General features: G+C 42.3%; 1 protein-coding gene across 1 annotated transcript; it reads left to right on the forward strand.

Annotated features, from left to right (window-relative positions):
* Positions 1-46: 46 nt before the first annotated feature.
* On the forward strand, positions 47-22,947 carry tmprss3a (transmembrane serine protease 3a). The gene is made up of 14 exons (XM_084421059.1): positions 47-130; positions 223-381; positions 973-1,222; positions 1,675-1,782; positions 6,488-6,601; positions 6,687-6,810; positions 8,237-8,356; positions 9,548-9,594; positions 10,899-11,064; positions 11,148-11,317; positions 11,532-11,627; positions 20,207-20,349; positions 22,463-22,615; positions 22,811-22,947. The coding sequence occupies exons 2-14, from the start codon at positions 277-279 to the stop codon at positions 22,853-22,855; spliced, it is 1,641 nt and encodes a 546-aa protein (XP_084277185.1). The 5' UTR covers positions 47-130; positions 223-276; the 3' UTR covers positions 22,856-22,947.
* The last annotated feature ends 7 nt before the right edge of the window (positions 22,948-22,954 follow it).

Raw genomic sequence — 22,954 nt, forward strand, 5'->3', positions numbered from 1 at the left:
CCTCGAAGAGTCTGTGTCAGTCAGTAATTGAGAGAGGTAAGAAGGCAAGAAGAGAACTAAAAATGAGCAGATCAACGGAAAGACAACGTTTCAAGCTAATCAGACAACATGGACTTTATAACTCGATTAGGTAAATTGGACGTGTTGAACTTTTGAGTTTTATATTACAATGTGATATTTACTCCATAATTCTTCTGCTTCTTCTGCTATGTCTTTCTCCAGTCGAATCTAAAACCAACTGTATATGTGTGAGAGCATGAGTGTATGAAGTAAGTCATGGCTAATCCAGAGGAATTGGATTCTACAGCAGGTGTAGATGTTGGCGCTGATGGAGATGGAGAATATATTTCCTGTATAGAGAGCACACAAACAGATGTTCAGGTAAGACCACATAGCAACTCATTTATGTTTACATGTGCCATGAGGCTGTAATCATTTTATTGGCCATATACAATGGAAAAAAATGGCACAGGATTTACTTTGGAACATTATTTTGACATGGTTTGGAGTGAAGGTTCAGACTAGAATATACTTTACAGTAGGTTTAGTTTAGAGTTTGTTTAGAATACATTTCATCTTTTGTAATTCATATGAGGAAAGTGGACACAAAGACATCTTTGATATATTAAAACATTTCTGTATCTGTTTTTTTGGAAGAAACCATTCATTCCAAACCGGGTCATTTTGACCCCATTTATGCATTCGTATAGTTTTTTTTTTTTTTTTGGTTCATGCATTCTAGGGTTAAACTAAAATTTGAATTAAAATGAAAATGAAAGAATGAAAATACAAAAGTTAAAGCTAATTTAAAAGATTATTAAATACCATGACAAATAATAACAAAATAATTAGATTTGTTGTAGAATAAATAAAATAGGATCTAAGTAAAATCTGTAAAAATGATACTTAAGGAATGCAGCACACAGATAAATGGATGCTGGATCATGGATGAGTCTTAATGCTTCCACACAGGGAGCAGCTGATCAGATATATCCAGAGAAAATAGAGGTGGTCTCTGTAACCGAGGAAGACATTCCTGCTATGGATCCCCCGGCCCTGCTGAAGGTCAGTCCCCTGGACAGTTCAAGTGCCAGTCCTCCACCAGATGACAGCACTGTCAAACCCACTTTTGAAGTCACTTCCAAAGACCCTCTAACAGAAACCCCCTCAGCCCAGCCCAGCCTTTCAATGCCAGTTACCAAAGTCCAGCCCTTTGTTACAGGTACCAATGTACATCATCCATTATGGTCAAATCATCAAAATGTAGACTACCTTCTTCCAGACATTGATTTATACTATTTTAAACCAAGCTAAATTAAAACAGTTTGCCTGTATAGCTTACAATTACATTCACAACCTCTGAATTTTACATTATCGTCCAAAAACGCTAGAAGCATTGATCCAAACTCTTCCAAAACAATTTCAGTCATCCTATACATAAACCTTGTTGCAGTCAGTCATTTGCACTAGACAGTAAAACACACAAAGGAACACTCTTTTCCTGTAGATTAACTTATAACACATGATGCCAACATTAAGATTGTGGGTTCAAGCCCCAGAGAAAAGTACATACCCATAAAATGTATTATTGCTTTGGATAAAGTGTCTTCTGAATGCATAAATATGAATCTCTTTTATGTTATTTATCATCTCATGTAACTGTTAACAATCTAGCAGAGGAGAAAACACTCCGTGGCAGCCTGTTTGCACGCAGGATGGAGATACTGATTGGGGCTTGTGTCCTGCTCACCCTCATTATTGTGCTTGGGATTGGACTGGGCGGTGAGTCTTCATTGTCTTCAGGGTGACCTCAACACATCCAGTGGGGTATATCAACAAAGTACAAATACTTTGTTACTGTACTTAAAGGTATAGGCAATTTTTGGAGAGGCTAGCAATAGCGAGCAAGCTTTGAAAGCATAAAATCCCACCCAGAGCGTCTCCAAAGCCACGCCTCCTTCAAAACAAATGAATGTGTTCAGCAGGGAACAAAGAAAAGCGTCACGAGAGACGGCGTTAAACTACCTCATGTCTCAAAGCACATAACATTACAATAATAATGAACATAAACAACTTAAAGAGAACTGAGCTGCACTATCTGACTGCTGTAGATTCATTTCTGCGTTGATATTGTTGCCATTGAAACGCATAAATTCGAGTCACAAACCGCTCTGAGTATGTCATGGCTTTCCATCTCTTCCAAATTACAGTAGTTATGGCGTGAACGCAGCATAAGCTTGATGTTTTGGTTCAGGAGGAACTGTAAAAGGTGGCTGCTGTTTCGGTTGCGGTGCTCGGTGACTGACGTCTGTCTAACTCTGCATAGTGCGCTGATGACGTGACATGTTTGCGCAAGCTGGTGCGCAGAGGCATGAAAATACATACGTTTACAGGCAGGTAACAGGTAGGACCGAATGCAATGATTGGACAAACATTTTATATTCCTACGCCTTCCACAGACTATATATACATACACATATAAATACATTTATACAACTTAGTGATTACTCTCCTGATGTAAAGAGACTTTCTACCAACATAACAAAACATTTTTCTGGAACAAATCACCTACCGTGCCTTTAAGTACAAAAAAAAAACATCTTTGTTGATCCTGGAACAACATTTCTATTAACCAATCAGATTTGAGGGACAAGTTTACAGTTTATGTCATGTAAATGTATAATATGTATAATATTTTGATAACATTTGATGGTGATCGAGTGACACTGGAAGTAGGGCACAGCCTGCAATATGGTTTGGTGGAAATCAGGGTGTGCCTTATTATGACTGTTTCCAAAAACAGACTCACCCACACTCTTTAAACATAACATTATACACGTCACACACAGAACAAGTACCAAAAAAGTATCACCATGGTCTTTTGGACATAAATCAGAGTTGTAAAACATCATGGTACATGAATTCTGGTACCAGGCTACCATGGTATATGATCCCAACACTGCACTATGGTACTGCCACAGTACTCTTTTGTGACTACTCTTACAATACAGACTCCAGAAACCAAACACTCCCCTGTGAAATGCCTTTATTTATCAAATTTGGATACTCTACACAAAACTGAAATCAAGACACCTTTATTTAAATATCCCTTTATACAATACAGATTGTTTCAAAGCAGGTTTACGGTGAAAACCTACGGTGGTCGAGAGAGCTCAACACGCTGCAACTGAAGAAAACACAAAATAGAATAAACAGCAGCAAATTAAGAAAATATCTTCACCTGTTTGGCAACACGTGTTGCAAATACTCACAACACAACCAAATAAAGAAACGCACTGCAAATTCTCAAAAATCAACCAAATACAGAAACACGCTGTAAATACTCACAACTCACATATGATCAGGATGGTCAAGCAACACCACTGACAAGTAGACATTGAACAATAAGCATTTCCATCCAGGTTTGTCACTTGAAACATTTCTGCTGTGGTGTGTGCTATTTGTAGCATGTTTCTGTATTTGGTTGCATTGTGATTATTTGTAATGTGTTTCTGTATTTGGTTGAGCGGTGAGTATTTGCAGTGTTTCTGTATTTGGTTGTGTTGTGAGTATTTGCAGTGTTTTTGTATTTGGTTGAGTTGTGAGTATTTGCAGTGCGTTTCTGTATTTGGTTGAGTTGTGAGTATTTGCAGTGTTTTTGTATTTGGTTGAGTTGTGAGTATTTGCAGCGTGTTTCTGTATTTGGTTGAGTTGTGAGTATTTGCAGCGTGTTTCTGTATTTGGTAGAATTGTTAGTTTTTGCAGCACATTTCTGAATTTGATTGAGTTGTGAGTATTTGCAGCGTGTTTCTGTATTTGATTGTGTTGTGAGTATTTGCAGTGTTTTTGTATTTGGTAGAATTGTTAGTTTTTGCAGCACATTTCTGTATTTGATTGAGTTGTGAGTATTTGCAGCGTGTTTCTGTATTTGGTAGAATTGTTAGTTTTTGCAGCACATTTCTGTATTTGATTGAGTTGTGAGTATTTGCAGCGTGTTTCTGTATTTGATTGTGTTGTGAGTATTTGCAGTGTTTTTGTATTTGGTAGAATTGTGAGTATTTGCAGCACATTTCTGTATTTGATTGAGTTGTGAGTATTTGTAGCGTTTTTCTGTATTTGGTTGAGTTGTGAGTATTCGCAGTGCGTTTCTGTATTTTATTGCATTGTGAGTATTTGGAGCGCTTTTCTGTATTTGGTTGTGTTGTGAGTATTTGTAAAGCGTTTCTGTATTTGGTTGCGTTGTGAGTATTTGCAGCGTGTTTCTGTATTTGGTTGCGTTGTGAGTATTTGCAGCGTGTTTCTGTATTTGGTTGCATTGTGAGTATTTGCAGCGTGTTTCTGTATTTGGTTGCGTTGTGAGTATTTGCAGCGCGTGTTTCTGTATTTGGTTGAGTTGTGAGTATTTGCAGCGTGTTTCTGTATTTGGTTGCATTGTGAGTATTTGCAGCGTGTTTCTGTATTTGGTTGAGTTGTGAGTATTTGCAAAGCATTTCTGTATTTGGTTGCATTGTTAGTATTTGCAGCATGTTTCTGTATTTGGTTGAGTTGTGAGTATTTGCAGCGTGTTTCTGTATTTGGTTGTGTTGTGAGTATTTGCAGTGTTTCTGTATTTGGTTGTGTTGTGAGTATTTGCAGCGTGTTTCTGTATTTGGTTGTGTTGTGAGTATTTGCAGTGTTTCTGTATTTGGTAGAATTGTGAGTATTTGCAGCACATTTCTGTATTTGATTGAATTGTGAGTACTTGCAGCGTTTTTCTGTATTTGGTTTAGTTGTGAGTATTTGCAGCGCGTTTCTGTATTTGATTGCATTCTGAGTATTTGGAGCGATTTTCTGTATTTGGTTGTGTTGTGAGTATTTGCAGTGTTTCTGTATTTGGTTGAGTTGTGAGTATTTGCAAAGCGTTTCTGTATTTGGTTGCGTTGTGAGTATTTGCAGCGTGTTTCTGTATTTGGTTGTGTTGTGAGTATTTGCAGTGTTTCTGTATTTGGTTGTGTTGTGAGTATTTGCAGCGTGTTTCCGTATTTGGTTGTGTTGTGAGTATTTGCAGTGTTTCTGTATTTGGTAGAATTGTGAGTATTTGCAGCACATTTCTGTATTTGATTGAATTGTGAGTACTTGTAGCGTTTTTCTGTATTTGGTTGAGTTGTGAGTATTTGCAGCGCGTTTCTGTATTTGATTGCATTGTGAGGATTTGGAGCGCTTTTCTGTATTTGGTTGTGTTGTGAGTATTTGCAGTGTTTCAGTATTTGGTTGAGTTGTGAGTATTTGCAAAGTGTTTCTGTATTTGGTTGTGTTGTGAGTATTTGCAGCGTGTTTCTGTATTTGGTTGAGTTGTGAGTATTTGCAGCGCTTTTCTGTATTTGGTTGTGTTGTGAGTATTTGCAGTGTTTCTGTATTTGGTTGAGTTGTGAGTATTTGCAAAGCGTTTCTGTATTTGGTTGCGTTGTGAGTATTTGCAGCGTGTTTCTGTATTTGGTTGAGTTGTGAGTATTTGCAGCGCGTTTCTGTATTTGATTGCATTGTGAGTATTTGGAGGAGCTTTTCTGTATTTGGTTGTGTTGTGAGTATTTGCAGCGTGTTTCTGTATTTGGTTGTGTTGTGAGTATTTGCAGTGTTTCTGTATTTGGTTGTGTTGTGAGTATTTGCAGTGTTTCTGTATTTGGTTGTGTTGTGAGTATTTGTAGTGTTTCTGTATTTGGTTGTGTTGTGAGTATTTGCAGTGCGTTTCTGTATTTGATTGCATTGTGAGTATTTGGAGCGCTTTTCTGTATTTGGTTGTGTTGTGAGTATTTGCAGTGTGTTTCTGTATTTGATTGAGTTGTGAGTATTTGCAGCGTGTTTCTGTATTTGGTTGTGTTGTGAGTATTTGCAGTGTTTCTGTATTTGGTTGTGTTGTGAGTATTTGCAGTGTTTCTGTATTTGGTTGTGTTGTGAGCATTTGCAGTGCGTTTCTGTATTTGGTTGCGTTGTGAGTTACAGCGTGTTGAGCTCTCTCGCCTACCGTAGATTACAGGAAAATAATTCAATGATGCAAACAGAGTTTCTTTCGCCTGTACAGCAGCTCTAAAAGAAAGAGTGTCATTTCTTTTGACACTGTGTCATTGCTAAAATGAACCAACACAATTGCAATGAATAATTAACAGATTAGACTGGATTAGATTGCACAACCCAGGATCTAAAAACGTTCATAAGATGTCTCCAACTCAGGTTGCGCAATCTAATACAGACCTCAGCATTGCATTATGGTATCAGCTTACTGTATAGCCTATAAGTGGTGTTGTTTGGCTGATATTAAATAGTCAATTAATTTATGAGTCACTGAGCAATAAAATTATGAAGCGTTTACTTGGAGTGCATCGTGTCACTGTTGTGTTTCAATGAACAATAAATGCTTATAATGAATGTTCCTATAATTACCACTTATCCCAAAATTAGTGAGCTAGGCTCATTCTAATTATGAATAATCTTCATATTTCCACTGCTTTAGTTGGCATGAGCTGTGCTGGGAAGTTTCGTTGTGGTTCTTCTGGGTGTATTAGCATGTTAGCACAATGCGATGGACATTTTGATTGTGAACACGGAGAAGATGAACTCAGCTGCGGTGAGCAACAGCATACTCATATTAATATTCAGTACTGTTGTTGAATGTTGCTGTTCATGTGTCATGTGTCTATCTGTCTGTGCAGTGCGTCTGAGTGGGAAGAGCTCTGTACTGCAGGTGCTTACTAATGGAGTCTGGAGAACTGTTTGTGCCGAGAACTGGGATTCTAACCTTTCCCTCTCTGCTTGCAAACAGCTTGGCTATTCAAGGTATTGAAACACCCTTCTTTACTCACCCTCTACATCTACGTCCAATCCTGCTCCAGGAGGGCCTTTGTCCTGCAGAGTTTAGCTCTCTAACCCAAATTAAACACACCAGAAACAACTATTCAAGGGCTTTAGGTTTACTAGAAGCTTTCAGGCAGGTGTGTTAGGGCAAGTTGGAGCTGAACTCTGCAGGACGTTGGGCCTCCATCAAAAGGTTTAGAATTACATACCCAACATATGAAAACAGCATAATCGTCCTAATCTTTAGGTGTAGACTCAAGACTTCACCTCTTTTAGGAATTTCCACATAAATCATGAGAGTCAAACAACAATCTTGTGCTGACTTGTTAGGTAGCACTATGTAGTACCACCTATAGAAATACCTAAGCCCTTTCTGACTATAGCTCATCTAGCTTTTAAGCTACATCCACCAAACTCGACACCGACCATCTATCTACAAACTTTTTTACTTTTTTTAAACTCAAGACTTTTTTAAACTGGACCTATTATGCTTTTTTACATTTTCATCTGTCTTTAGTGTCACAATGTTGCTGTTTGAGCATCAAAAATGTCTGGAAAGTTACAAAGCACAAAGTCACTCCAAAGGGAGTTATTTTCTAAATCATTGCGCACTGTTTCTGAACTCCCTTGTAGTCTTGAGTTTTCTTCTGGGAACATACACATCACAGAATTCCTCATGTAAATAATTCCCGCTAAGGCATATGCAAAAAAAAGGGGGACGAGGCCTGATTGAGTTGCACCACTGGTGTGTTGTCACCATGTCCAAGATGACTGTGTCTGAAATCACATACTCTCTTGAGTAGGTACTTATTTTGAATGAGTACTTACTTTGCAAGTGCTAAAAATAATGTTCTATATAGTATGAATGTAATCCAGATGTACTACAGTCACCATGTTGTCATTATCATGTGATCTACCAGCGTCAGCTGCGTTCGCTTCACTGCCATTCACAAATCCTCTCCTGTGGCCTCATGGGATAGTAAACTGTCCATCGTATGCACACTTCAGAATCTCTCCAGAAGTAGTAGGTCATCTGGTTACTTTTTGCCTACTCTTTTATAAGTACTGTGAATTCGGACATACTTTATTTTGTCACATACTGTTTTTTGTCTTCTATATAGTAAGGAGGGTGTGCGATTTTGGGCGCATTTAGAAAAAATATTTCCACCCAGATCTAACACGGTTATGTTAAAGGGCGTGACGGAAATGAAACACGCTTGAAGCGGTTGACCAAGGACTCTTTTAAACTTTAGGACTAGACTGTGAAGTTCATCCTTTTAAAACTTTCTAAGAACAACACAAACATCTGATAAAGGGCTTGGGACACATGGATGTTTGATGCTAGCGCTACATTGTACATGCCACAACATGTTTTTTAAGCTGCTTTACTTTTTCCCCTTTCTGATAGATTTGTGGAGTCGAAAGCTCTTCTTCTGTCCTCTATTGAGCAGGACTTACAAAGTAACCTGGTGTCATTAAGTTTGAACCACACGCAAGCTATCAAGATACACAACATAACTCATTTCAGGTAAACACAGTCTCTTCCGAATTATAGTGTTTGCAGGGCTGCACCATACTGACAAATGTCCTGAATTTTGTTATAGATTCTTGTACAAATAACTTTGAAACAACTTCCAACAGCCTTCAGTTTCAACCCGGCTTCAACACGCCTGTCTGTAATTAAGTGTTCCAGATTTTAATTAGCCGAATTAGATCTTAATTCAGGTCTGTTTGATTAGGGTTGGAGCTGAAATTTTGAGGAAGTTAGAGCTCCGGGAACAGAGTGACCACCCCTGATTAGTGAAAATTATTATGATTACAAAGTAAAACATTATGTTTTATTAACAAAGTTCTGGAGGAGCACGTTCAGATAATTAACACGAGTGGAGAGCACTCAGCAATCAACAATGAAGGTGTGTATATATATATTCAGCAGTCTCACCTCAATTCATTGACAGTTTAACAGTATCCCTCCACCACCCCTTCTCCACACTTCTAGTCCTAACCACTTACATACGGGCCGAACTCCGAGCTCAAAGCCCTCCCCTCAGACAGCACGCCAAATACGCATTAAACTTTACTCCCTCTAATTGTATGTAAGTGTGAACTATCTGTTTCATAATGCTTGATCATGTATACAAGCCATTGAGGGCATTTTTTATTTCACTTTGCCATTCAGAGCAAAGTCCTTGAGAAAAACCTCTTTCCTTCTTTTCTTTGAAACTGGAGTGGAGTCCCTTTTGTTCACAGCAGTTGCCCACAAAGCTGTGTTTTTGTATTTTGTATTTACTTTGTTCTGTTGCCAACAGCTCTTTATGCCCACTTTTTGAAAGAAACTCTTTCACAGCTGCTATGCTCTTCATTTTTGTTCCTTTTTTAAAGTCATACATAGTAGATCAGTATAATCCCACTAAATCTCAGTCAAATATTATTATTCTGTAGGTTTACTCAACATGTATGGACTGTCTCACTTTTGTTATCATTTACTCACCTCCAATAATACAAACTAATCTGTGTTATCTTTTTTGTTAACAATGGCTTTTTCAATAAAATGAAAGCAAGTGGTGACCAAGCCTGTCAAACTATTCCAAAATAGGCCTATCTTCTTTCTTTCTTTTTAAGGGGAAAAAAAGGTTTTGGGTGGATTAACCTATTTAATGGCATATGTCATATATAATGGCCATTTCTAAACTATCTACATAATTTTTTTTCTCCCCAGTAAAACCCAGTGCAGTCTGGGGAAGGTAACAACACTTAAATGCATAGGTAAGCAAAAGTTATTTTTCACATTGTGGTCACAAAATCTTGGCAAAATTGTCAATAGTTTAGCGATGTATGAAGCACAGCTCACACAGAAGTCACTTTCAAACTAAGCAGCTTTCTTGAACGTAAACTTATTGCGAAATCTGCGCAGGGAAATCTTTTGCCCTCACACGAAATTTACGATATCGTGGATTCCTATTGAAAGGACTGGATTTTGGCCACGAAAATTTGCCGAGCAACGCTAAATGTGGCCACATCTTAATACATTACTCAAATACATATTATTGTATGCTCTTCATTCCCTACTGAGAAGATAGTTGTAATATCAATATTCCAGATTGTTCACAATGCTAAATTTTAAATTCATCCTGTTAAAACGATAACGCTTAAAGTGATTTACAAAGTAAAAGATACAAAGTTTTTTTTTTTTAAGTAAGAAGTATAGAAAACTTCATACATCCAGGTCAGTAGGTGACAGTGTTGAGTCCAAAGCCACTGGTACTTTTGAAACAAATGAAAGTTGGTTAAACACAGGAGGGCAGGGTTTCATAAAATATTGAAGCTTCCCCGGGCGCCGCCATTGATTAGCGGACCATCACCTGCTGTTAGCATTCCATTGACTCCCATTCATTTTGGCGTCACTTTGACAGCGAATAACTTTACATCTGAGGCGTTTAAAGACTCCATTTATCCATTATTTATTTCTAAAGAAACATGAAAATGTATAAAAGGCTCCATTACCTTGTATCTTACGTAATGGCCCCGTAGAAGCAGTTTTTGTAAAAATAGGCTAACGATTGCGTCATAACCACGCGACTCTGTAGAGAAATTACCGTAGAGACAGGAGAAGCTCACGCGCAATCGGGGGGACGTGGAGGCAAAATGACAAAGTAATTAATCAGAATACTTAGCAAAAGTTGCTCCTGCTCCTAGCTCATGGACACCTCCTAATCACACCCTCCGTCTCTGGAAGTTTCGGAAGGGAATGATTCAGATTTCTCTTGGCACAGCTACTAGAAGACAGACGGGTTGCTCGCGTCACATCTACGTCGTCAAGCTCAGTTTGAGTCTGCGTAGTACGCTCGACCATCAGGAAGTGAGAGCTTCTAATTGACTTCACTTTTCTCCGTTGAAACCTATGGGGTCGCTGTGTCCAGTTTATATACTGTCTATGGTTAAACATAAGCAAAACCAAGCAAATAGCATCTTTTTGTGTTTTTCAATTTAAGAGATGGCCACATTCTAAACTATAACATCAATAAACATCAGTGTTATATCAGCAAACATTTCATTCTATTTCTTTATAGCCTGTGGTTCCAGACCTAAGTTGAATTCCCGCATAGTTGGCGGTAACCTGTCAGTTGAGGGCCAGTTCCCCTGGCAGGTGAGCCTACACTTTCAGAACGTGCACCTGTGTGGAGGCTCCATTATATCATCTCACTGGATACTGACGGCTGCACATTGTGTGTACGAGTGAGTTTATAATGTTCTCATGAATCAGTATTATCATATTCCTCTAGCCACATGGAAATGATCCTAGTCTGATTTCCATGCAGGTATGCCTACCCTATGCTTTGGACCGTCTATGTGGGATTGATAGACCAGCCGATGAATGCAGTGCAGTCTCTCGCCGTAGAGAAGATCATTTATCACAGTCGCTACAGACCCAAGGGCTTGGACTATGATATTGCTCTGATGAAACTGGTGCAGCCCCTCATCTTTAATGGTACCTTCTGCTCATTTAAACTGGAAAGTGGTTCTTTGATGAACCACGTGGGGGTGACGTTTCTTTGAGCTAGCTTTTGTAACAGCTGGCAGTTATGCAAATAAACACTTAATCTTATTTTAATGACCTGCAACCACCTGCCATGCTCATGTTTTGCATTCATTGTGACAAATGGCTTGTTTGTTAGATGAGTGTCGATTTTTTTTTTTCTTAGGTTTTGTGGAGCCTATCTGTCTGCCAAACTTTGGGGAGGAGTTTGAGGATGGTAAAATGTGTTGGATCTCAGGATGGGGCGCCATGGCTGATGGTGGTAAGTGTGGGAAGCTAATGTTGTTATATCTGACTGAGGCAGCTAAAACGTACTCGGTTACTAACGTAACCTCGGTTCTCTCTAGAAGAGGGAACGAGTACTGCGTTTTTGTAAAAACGCTACGGGAAAAACTCTTTTTTCACGAAATACTGAAGCAAAAAATTATCCTTAATTTTCATACATGTAAAGCGCGTTGCGGCAGTGCTTAGCTATGGCGAGACGGCTTGCTCGCTCATTGGCTGCTCTGCAGCAACTGCATAAGCCTATCGAGCGAGGCCTGAGGTGACGTCAGGCTAATGAGGACGCTTCGCGCCCTCCTAGCCATTTCCCGCCGAGACGGGTGTGGATAACCTCTATATAAGGAGCTCGAGAAGGCTGATTCACTTGATTTTCATCGCCGAAGCGAACCAGAGTGAACCGTACGCACGGCAGAGAACGCAGTACTCGTTCCCTCTTCTAGAGAGAACCGAGGTTACGTTAGTAACCGAGTACGTTCTCTTACGAGAGTCCTCTCGTACTGCGTTTTTGTAAAAACGCTACGGGAACCCCTTGTAAAACGCCGTGCGTGCTGGGATAAAGACACCGATCACTGGAAGCTAACCAGGTGTACAGTGCATAATCACCAGATAGACTCACAAAGAGTCTGGGATAAAGGGAGGGGAACCTTAATTCCCTATATTGTAGCGTCCGCAGACGTAAAACATGACCTCACAGAGAGAGTCTAGAGACAAGAGGGGATTCCCTCTGTCCTTATATGGTTGCGTCAGCAGACGCGAATATGACATCACATAGACAGGGTGGGGGAACCTGAACTAAATGTGGGAAATGTGGGTCTTACACAGTTCTGCCCATAAGACAGTCGGCAGCGCGTTGCGCATGCGATTTCAGTGTTCTAGTTAGACAGCTGAATCGGCTACACCGATAGTAGCTTAGCCTGCAAGGCGGGAACCTCTAGGTTGTAAAACCTAATAAATGTAGACGGCGAGGCCCAGCCCGCCGCCGTACATATATCCTGTAAGGAAATCCCGCTGGACCAAGCCCACGAGGAGGCAACGCCCCTCGTGGAGTGCGCTCTAACTCCCAACGGGCACTGGAGGCCCTTGACAGTATAAGCCAGCGCTATGGCGTCAACTATCCATCTGGATAAGCTCTGTTTCGAAACAGCCATTCCTTTGGAACGTCCACTGAACGAGACAAAGAGCTGCTCAGTCTGTCTGAAGACAGCAGAGCGGGACACGTAAGCTCTTAAAGCCCTAATGGGGCAAAGAAAACTTGAGTCCCCTTCCTCACTTGATCCCGGCAGGGCAGACAGGGAGATAACCTGAGCCCGAAACGGTGTGTTGAGGGACTTTGGCACATAGCCATGCTTAGGTTTGAGTATGACTTTAGAGTCGTTAGGTCCAAACTCTAAGCACGCTGGGCTCACAGAGAGCGCGTGCAGGTCGCCTATGCGCTTCACCGAAGCGAGAGCCATCAAGAACACTGTTTTGAAAGACAAATGTTTGAGGCTAATAGATTGGATAGGCTCGAAAGGGGCACCTTTCATGGCCGCCAAAACCGTAGAAAGGTCCCACATAGGGACTGAAGGAGGTCTGGGAGGATTTAGCCTCCTAGCTCCCCTGAGGAAGCGGATGACTAAATCGTTCCTTCCTAGAGACTGACCCAGCGTTGTTCCAGAGAACGCTGTAATAGCCGCCACATAAACTTTGAGCGTGGAAGGGGATCTGCCCTTATCCAACAGCTCCTGTAGGAAGGAGAGAACCTCCGTCACCTCACAATCGAGAGGTGATAGGCTCCGAGCTGTACACCAGCCGGAGAAAACCTACCACTTTGAGGCATAAAGCCGCCGAGTCGACGGCGCTCTGGCCTGAGTGATGGTATTTATCACTCCCTCTGCGAGGTCAACGGATAACCGTTGAGCGCCCACACGTGAAGGGACCACAGCTCCGGGTGTGGGTGCCAAATCGAGCCCCCGGCCTGCGAGAGGAGATCTCTCCTCAATGGCACTGGCCATGGAGCGATGTCTGCTAGCTGCATCAGGACTGGGAACCATGCTTGGTTCTTCCAGAACGGTGCTACAAGCAGCACTGAGCATTTTGTTTCCCTGACCCGCTCTAACACCTGTGGCAGGAGGGAGACGGGGGGAAAGGCATAAAGCGGGCAGCGCGGCCACATCTGGGACAGCGTGCTGTCGTTCTTGGAAAAGAACACGGGGCAATGAGCGTTTTCGCGGGACGCGAATAGGTCCACCTCCGCTCTGCCGAATCTCTCCCACAACAGCCGGACTGTTTGCGGGTGTAGAGACCATTCGCCCAGGGGAATGTTGTTCCTGGACAGTCTGTCTGGGCCCACATTCTGGAGCCCAGGCACATGTACTGCTCTCAGCGAGCGCAAATTGTGCTGAGCCCATATTAGGAGGCGTTTTGCCAGCCTGTACAGGGATGTGGATCTCAGACCGCCCTGGCGATTTATATAGGACACCACGGCCGTGTTGTCCGAACGGACTACGACGTGTTGGTCCTTGATTTGGGGACAAAAACGCGTCAGCGCATTGTGCACTGCCAGCATTTCCAGGCAGTTGATGTGTTGGAGCTTTTCTCGTTTCGACCACAGGCCGAAGAACGGTCTGCCCTCGAGCAGCGCTCCCCATCCCGAGGTGGATGCGTCTGTCGACACCATCCTCACTCCCGAGGAAGTCCCCAGGCTTACACCTGATCGGTACCAGTCGCCCGCCAACCAAGGTATCAGGGCTGTCACACAGCTCTGATTGACCTTGAGACGTAACCGGCCGGACACCCACGCTCCGCGCGGTATTCGCGCTTTCAACCAGAACTGCAGAGGGCGCATGCAGAGCAAGCCCAGCTGAAGAACCGGTGATGCTGAGGCCATGAGACCTAGCATCCTTTGAAACGTCCTGAGCGGGGTAGTCGCGCCGCAGCAGAAAGATCTCGCCGCGCGCTGAATGTGCAGCACGCGCTGTGGCGACAGCCGCGCTGTCATAGACTGTGAGTCCAGAATGGTACCCAGAAACGAAATCGTTTGACTGGGGTTCAGTGAACTCTTCGTCCAATTGACCGTGATACCAAGATTCTCGAGGTGATCGAGTAAAATGGTTCTGTGCTCCACGAGCTGTGATCGTGATTGAGCTAGGATCAGCCAGTCGTCCAAATAGTTCAGCACTCGCATGCCTCTGAGTCTGAGAGGAGCGAGCGCTGCGTCCATGCATTTCGTAAATGTACGAGGTGCCAGGGACAAGCCGAACGGCAGGACTGTATACTGGTATGTCTGACCCTCGAAGGCGAATCTCAAGTATCGCCTGTGATGTGACGCTATCTGTATTTGAAAATACGCGTCCTTCAGATCTATTGACATGAACCAGTCTCCTCGGCGAACATGCGCGAGGATTTTCCTGGTCGTGAGCATTTTGAAACTGCGTTTCACTAATGCTTTGTTCAGCCGTCTTAGATCCAGTATGGGTCTGATACCACCGTCCTTTTTGGGGACTAGAAAGTAACTGCTGTATAGCCCCCCTTCGCTTTGAGCTAGGGGTACATGCTCTATCGCCCCTTTGCTTATCAGTTTTGATATTTCGGCGCGAAGTAGGTGTGCTACTTCTAAAATCACCGTAGTTTCGACGCGCGCTGTGAAGCGGGGAGGGCGTCGACAAAACTGTAGCGAGAAGCACATAGTGTATGTGGGCACTGGGAAGTGGGCACTTTCACTATATTGGAAGCGCAATCGACCTGAGTCGATTTTATGTGCGCGAGCCCTAAGTGTACGGCTGTGCTTGTGTGTAGGGATGGGCACTGAGGAGTGGGCATCGACACTACATTTATAGCACCATCGGCCGTGGCCGGGACACCAGAAAATACACTCTTTTCGGGATATATCTGGGTAGCCGTGAAAACGGCTTTTGTGTGCAGGCAAGCGGGCAACTGTGCGGGCTTGCGTCTTGCAGAAAACGCTGGAACAGTCGCAAGTCTTGGGACTGAAACAGCGGCGCGCTTGGGTGAGAGACCGGCCGCAACGGGACTCACACACCTGCGCTTTCCTAGGAGTGCTAGGACTTCTTCGGGGCTTCCGGCTTTACCACAATCCTCAGCCGCGGCCCGCGCTGAGCGGGGCGTCGGCTGGTAGAGCGAGAGCGGGACCTAGAGCTGTGCTGCTGTCGCTGCTGTCGCTGCTGTGAAGATGTGGCAGAAGGCGGGGGCTGAGGCTGAGAGCTCCGCGGAGTCTGTTTTTCACGACTCGCTGCAGAACCGGAGCGCTTCGGGAGGAAGTGCTTGAAGGCTTGAGACGCTTTCTGGGCTTCGGTAAATCTCTCCACGAACTCCGAGAGAGAAGAACCGAAAAGGCCAGCGGAAGACAGCGGGGCGTCGAGAAACGCGGTGCGCTCGGAATCAGCCATCTCCGTGAGCGTAAGCCATAGATGTCTCTCAGCAACAGTGGCGGAAGCCATACATCTTCCCATGGCTTGTGCAGCAGACTTGGTAGCGCGGAGTGTTAGATCCGAAGCGCTCCTCAAATCCGCGATGCAGATAGCTTCAGGTCCCATCTCATCCAACTTACGGAGGAGATCACCCTGGAATATCTGCAGCGTAGCCATGGTGTGTAGCGCTGACGCAGCCTGCCCAGCGGCGGAGAAAATTCGCGCGAGCAGCGTCGACGTCATGCGGCAGGCTCTAGAAGGCAACACCGGTTTAGTCCGCCGTCCAGCAGAGGGCGGGCAAAGGTGGGTCGCTATCGCCTGTTCCACCGGCGGAAGTGAAAGGTAGCCTCAGTCTTTTGCATTATCCAGGGAGGAAAATGCTGGCGACACAGACGAGCGCGTTCGCGCAGAGTAGGGCGCATTCCAAGCCTTCGCAACTTCTTCATGAAGCTCAGGAAGAAAAGGGGCGGGCTTAGATTCCGGAGAAGTGCGCTCACCAGGGAGGAAGCTACCATCCAGCCGGGTACGAGAGGGGAGTTCCGGTGCAGACCACTCGAGGCCGAGGCTCGCCGCGGCCAGCGCGAGTACTCGCATGAGCTCCTTCTCGATGTTGGCTCTCGTAGTGGGCTTGCGGGCAGGAGGCGCGAGATCCTCAGAGCTCGCCCAGTCCTCGCTGCCTGAAGCTAGCAGAGAGCAGGAATCCTTCTCCCCCGACGCGGCCTCGGAAACGACTTCCTCTGATGAAGCGGCGGCAGACTGCGGGCGCTGAGCATCAGGAAGTGATACAGGAGAAGCCGGTGAAGCAGGCGGGCGAACCGGCGAGCTTGGTCGGGCTGGAGCGGGTTCCGGGACCCGCTGCGAGCGGCGCTTCTTACGGCGCGGCAGCGCGGCGGGGAATGCAGACTCTGAGAAGGATGCCAGGCGAGTCCGCAGAGTCACCATCGGCAAAAGCTCGCAGTTAGGGCAGCCGCCGTCAGCGAGCGCGAGCGCTGCATGGTCCTCACCCAAACAGGAGACACAGATGACATGGCGGTCTCCCTGGGAGAGTGGGGCTCGGCACGAGCCACATGAAGGCATCTTTAAAAAGACGCAGCTCTTTTAGGAGGTGAGTGTCGCGGGGCAAACACACACACACACACACACACACAAGAACAGTAATAAGGAAAGGATATGGCATCGGAAAGCGCAGCAGGTACGGCTGATGAATGCGGCGTTGCCAGCGGCTTCGAGTGGCTCGTCCCGCTGAAGTGCTTGCCTCAAACGACGCTTGCTTCCTCGTGATCCAGCGATGTGAGAGCTTCGCTGAAGAGATGAAAATCAAGTGAATCAGCCTTCTCGAGCTCCTTATATAGAGGTTAGCCACACCCGTCTCGGCGGGAAATGGCTAGGAGGGCGCGAAGCGTCCTCATTGGCCTGACGTCACCTCAGGCCTCGCTCGATAGGCTTATGCAGTTGCTGCAGAGCAGCCAATGAGCGAGCAAGCCGTCTCGCCATAGCTAAGCACTGCCGCAACGCGCTTTACATGTATGAAAATTAAGGATAATTTTTTGCTTCAGTATTTCGTGAAAAAAGAGTTTTTCCCGTAGCGTTTTTACAAAAACGCAGTACGAGAGGACTCTCGTAAGAGAACAAGGGCTAATAGTGCGTTCAAGTCCTCAAGCTGGGAAGTCATAATGATAGCATCAGGTGTGTTTAAATTACTTTGGTGGGAGCAAGACGGTAATGAACATTGTCAGCAAAAATACAGCAAGATAGAACTCTACTTCTGCAAAATGACGGACAAAGAATGCGCATCAGGTGTGTTTTTCCTTTTGTATTGTTTATTCAGTATTTGAAGGTGCTGTACAAAGCCGTTTATATATTTTAAATATATAAAAAACAAATCATTATATATTTTATACTGTGTAAATATATGTATGGACTTAAAAAGTCACAAGGAGAATCACACTAGGCATCCATTTAAAGGCAGTTCCAAAAGAAATGTAATACTTTAAAGGCCCCCTGAAATCAAAATGTAAATTTTTTAGCTTTTAGTATAAGTATGTTAGCCTTATAGTAATGAATAAGATGGTTTGTTCCAAAACAATGACAAATTCACTTTTAGGAGATATAAGCATTCAAAATTTACAGTCTCTCACTTCCGCTAAAATGGATCACGGATTTTTATGACATCACCTTCAGCTTCTCGTCACATCTTCTGTCCAATCAAATGCTCTCTAGAATCTAAAGCTCCGCCCCCTATGCTTTAAATACCACCTGGCCAAAGCGACCGTTGACACAGTTTTATTCCGTTTTCCAACTGTACGTTGGTTAAGAATGAAATGGCTAGAATTTATTCACACCTCTACTATTGAATCCAACGTATCTTCAGCGCTCGGATTCACTTTCATGGTGCTGTCAAGTACCACTTGCAGTCTGTGAAGTAAACTGAACGCTATTGGCTATTTGAAAAAGGGGAGGAGCCATTAAATATATCCCACCTTAGCTTCCTGTTTCAGTGGAAATTACGTCAATGCATCATACAAAGCTGTGCGTTCCAAGGCACTTCAGTGGGCCTTTAAAGCCAAGAAAGTGCAAAAGGTCCATAAAAGCAATGGATAAGAGCAAAAATAAAAACAAAGGTTACAAAAACAGTCTAAAAACTAGAACTTTTGAGGTACTAAAATTAGCACCAACTTCTTTCAAAGTTTCTCATGTAGTAGTTGGGGTTGGGGTGTAACCATAGACTGTAAAAAAATATAGACATAGTGTCCGTGACCTCACCCGTAGGTTTCTGAGAGCATTTTTTAAGTCACTGTTGGATTCAAGAGAGACTGGAAGGTTGCTGCTTGGGTGTAACAGTATCTGGTGCCAAGTCAGTATCTGGTGTGGTGTGTACATCTGCAATCAACTCCTCTTGGGATCTCCTCCTCCTGCACCAGATTGAAAACCACTTTGAGGATGCGGGGCCCCCTCCGTTTTGTCCGCTAACGCTTTACGGGTTGTGTCGCAAGGCCCTATACGGTTGGACACATTGCGACATGCAACAGTTCTAAGTATTGCACTATTATAATTAACTCAGCAAAAAAAAGAAACGTCCCTTTTTCACGATATGATATGATAATAATAATAATAGTTTCACACATTTCAACAAGTTCACTGTCAGAACAGATGCTGTATCAATTGCATCTGCCATGTTTTCTCACTGACACGTCGCCAACTCAGAAACTCTGGGCTCAAATAAAAACCCGAGCTTCCCACTCATAATAACGACTTAGTGGTGGCGTTCATGTGCGTTTAACTTCTAAACACAGTCTTTACGATATGACTTGAATGCACTTTAATACCTGTAAAGGGCTGTCTGTTAGCATTCCAATTCATCTCAATGGCAGCAGCTCAAGAAGTCCATGTAACTTCGTAAATACTGGTTAATACTGATAATGATTTAAATCTTTCTGCATTTATATGTTGAAAAAATATTGGGTCAGAATACTCAGAGACCTTTGTACGTATTTTAATGGAGAAATATGCTTTTTGTTTCCAAATATGTTGAAACTGCAGTATCTGTCAGCAGGGGCTGTCTGGCCCAAGATAACCAGCCAAACATTGTGATCTTGAACTGTGCTGCCTCTGCTTGAGACTGCAATATGCTGTGCTACCAACCAAAAATAAACAGTGAAAAACACTTTGCTTGGCTGTGAAAAAAAGCCGCTGATTCAATGCCCTATAATGCAATGACTTTGACTCAGAAAGCAACCTCATGAAACTTTTGAGGCTAATGATCTACAACAAAATAGAGAGAGCTTTGGTGATAACGAAGCAAAAACTGAATTACTACAATAGTAATTCCTGACATCAAAAGTGAAAAACATTGGTCAAAACATACATTTACACAAACACCATCAACTGCAACTTTCAGACGCCATCTTTATTGTTTTGCTCAACTGTCACAAAATGGACACAGGATTGTGGGATATAAATAGGTCAAGGATACATCAATGGTGCTGAAGGTAAAAAAATCCATCAGCTGAAGGTATTTCAGGAGACGGGAAGTAAACCTAATATTGGATTTGGACGTGCCTTGATGCCTTTCGATCTAGGAATGCTTCCTTTCGAAAGCATCATTTTTAAGCTTTTAGACGCAGCCATTGATTTGAGTTCTGTGTTTTAGGGGACGGGAGCGAATCACTGCTTTCAGCAAGAGTGCCACTCATCTCTAACAAGGCCTGCAGTCAGCCGGAGGTTTATCAAGGCTATATATCAGCAGGCATGATCTGTGCAGGATACCTGGAGGGGGGGACAGACTCCTGCCAGGTAAATCATCTCACCATGGATTGATATATATTTCAGTCCATGAACTGCCAGAACTGCAATCAGTGACAGCGGTTACACTTTATTTTAATTGTGTCCTTGTTACAGTGGAACTATGCATTTAAGTACTGAGAAATATTAACAACATATACTTACTTTTTTAACAGTGTCCTTGTTACATATGTTACATGTACTTACCATAGTAAATTATTATTTTTTTAAAACAGTAAATTATGCATAATTACATGCAACTAACCCTCAACCAAATCCTACCCTAACCTTATAATAAGTAGGCCTACATGTAGTTGCTTAATATTACTCAGTACTTAAATATATAATTACACTGTAACAATGACACCTTAAAATAAAGTGTAACCATACTTATATAGGGCTAGGGTTAGGGTTTGGTTTAGGTGCATGTAATTATGCATAATTTGTACATGTAACATATGTAACAAGGACAATGTAAAATAAAGTGTAACGTGCATCAAATTCCATTTAAATTTTAGATTCTGGATAAACCTTGTGAAAAAAGCTGTACAGAAAGTGTATTTCAAGAAATAATAGGCTACTTGAAAAGAATATACTTAAGTCCACACTGAATTATATGTTTTCAGACCATTACCTGCAGGTTATTGCAATTAAATGAAAAAGTATTATAGTTTAAATTTATAATAAATGCATTTAGCTGAACTTTTTTTGACCCACTTACGTATGTATCCTTTTATGTAATTTCATAATTACTGCAAAATGTACTGGCAAGCATTTATGGTAAACTAAAACCTTATTGTAATTTCAATATAATGCATCTAAAATATAACTTTAAATGTAATATTAAATAACACACTACATTTAAAATTATATTCAAGTATTTTTGTCGTGCTTTAGTGTGCTACTGCTAATCATATCAAAATGAGTGTAGGCTACTATGTCCCTCTAGTGGGATGCATTGCCTTTTTTCCTAACACATATTTTAGTAATGCTCATAACTTGGGTATCATTCATAAGCTTAAACACTCAAAATAGATCGTGAAAAGCGTTTTAATTTGAACAATAGCGTTACCAGGACACTGTAAGCCAACTTTAGCAGTCTCCTCCCAGGCTCCCCCTAGTGAGCGGAGTCATGTTTCATAATACGATTTTATAATAAAACCTTTTTCTACTCTTGACAAAACACATATTGTTGGAAAGGTCTGAGACTCAAGGTTCCCATATTTGGCAACTGTTTTGTGATAGAAGTGATATTGTGACAGAAAGGTATTTATTTGTTACAGGAGAATGCATTTTTTTTTTTTTTTTAATAGAATGTGGGTTACACCTGGTGGCTATTTTTGGAATTACGCCTAACAAAATCTCATAGAAACTTCTATTTTTGTGATATCAACTTAAAATTTAGAACACAACTTGGTTAGACATATGGCTTTGATTTTATAGCATTTTTAGAGTAAAAATGATTTTGTAAAATATTTTGTATAAAATAAAACAATGTTTAGTACAGTACAGTACAGTTTTTTTAGAGACCAACCCTAGTGTGACAGATAAGGGTTAAAGCATAACTTTGTATAAAATAAAACAATGTTTAGTACAGTATATTTACAGTAAACAAACTTTCTTTTTTTTTTAAGTGCTTTCACTTCAGCAACAATATGCTGAGTGTCTTCTTTAAACAGAGACCAACCCTAGTGTGACAGATAAGGGTTAAAGCATAACAGTAGTGAATATTAACAGTACCTATAGTAAAACTTTTATTTTAACGTTTTTACAAAGTGCACTTTTTAAAAGGGTAATTAAATGGGTTAAGAAACGTAGCCATGAAAGTTTTTTCACTCTTTTAAGTAGTGGCTTTTTTATTTCATTATTATTTTTATTATATTATATTATATTATATTATGAATTCTAATTAACAGCCATATGCCGGCTTTCTTGTTTCTAAAATCCAGATTATGGTAGTTGGGTTGACACCTTTACATTAATAAATAACTTGAATATGCATAATACAAACTGATGAGATCTGTTTCATTTAACATTGGAATATTACTGTGCAAGTAAACATGAAACACTAAAGTTTTAAGTAAAATATCTGGAAAAAGAATGTGTTTGTCCATGCTGGTAATAGGGTGACAGCGGTGGTCCACTGGCTTGTGAGGATTCCTCTATCTGGAAATTGGTGGGGGCCACAAGCTGGGGACAAGGCTGTGCCGAAAGCAACAAACCTGGAGTTTACACACGTATCACACAGTCCCTCAGCTGGATACATCTGCAGATGGAGGTCAGGATTGTGATCTTGTGTATCTGTGAATAGGAAATAGGAAAATTCCCCCATTGGAAAATAACTTGGAAATAGCTATTTTTGTTGAGAAAGGTCATGTAGGGCTTGAGTAATTCTGATAAATCAGTGCCCTCTTGTGGTTTCAACACTACAAGGCAAAAAAATAAAATAAAAAATATTTTTTTTTTGCTACAGAGAGAAGAAATGCTGAATCCCTCTACTATCAGCTCGGATTATTGACAGCCGCGATGAATCCAGGCAGAGACGTCACAGAAACACAGAACTCGACACATGCACCACTGTATGTCACACGGAGGCACACTGAAAAAAATTTTATAT

Source organism: Rutilus rutilus (genome assembly GCF_951802725.1).
Source record: "Rutilus rutilus genome assembly, chromosome: 10".
Taxonomy (NCBI): Eukaryota; Metazoa; Chordata; class Actinopteri; order Cypriniformes; family Leuciscidae; genus Rutilus; species Rutilus rutilus.

Excerpts from the sequence above, each read along its gene's own strand:
- tmprss3a (XM_084421059.1), top strand. The coding sequence starts at position 277 with ATGGCTAATCCAGAGGAATTGGATTCTACAGCAGGTGTAGATGTTGGC. Across the intron at positions 1,783-6,487 it reads GCTTGGGATTGGACTGGGCG|TTGGCATGAGCTGTGCTGGG; the intron begins GTGAGTCTTCAT and ends CCACTGCTTTAG. Across the intron at positions 11,065-11,147 it reads GCTGCACATTGTGTGTACGA|GTATGCCTACCCTATGCTTT; the intron begins GTGAGTTTATAA and ends ATTTCCATGCAG.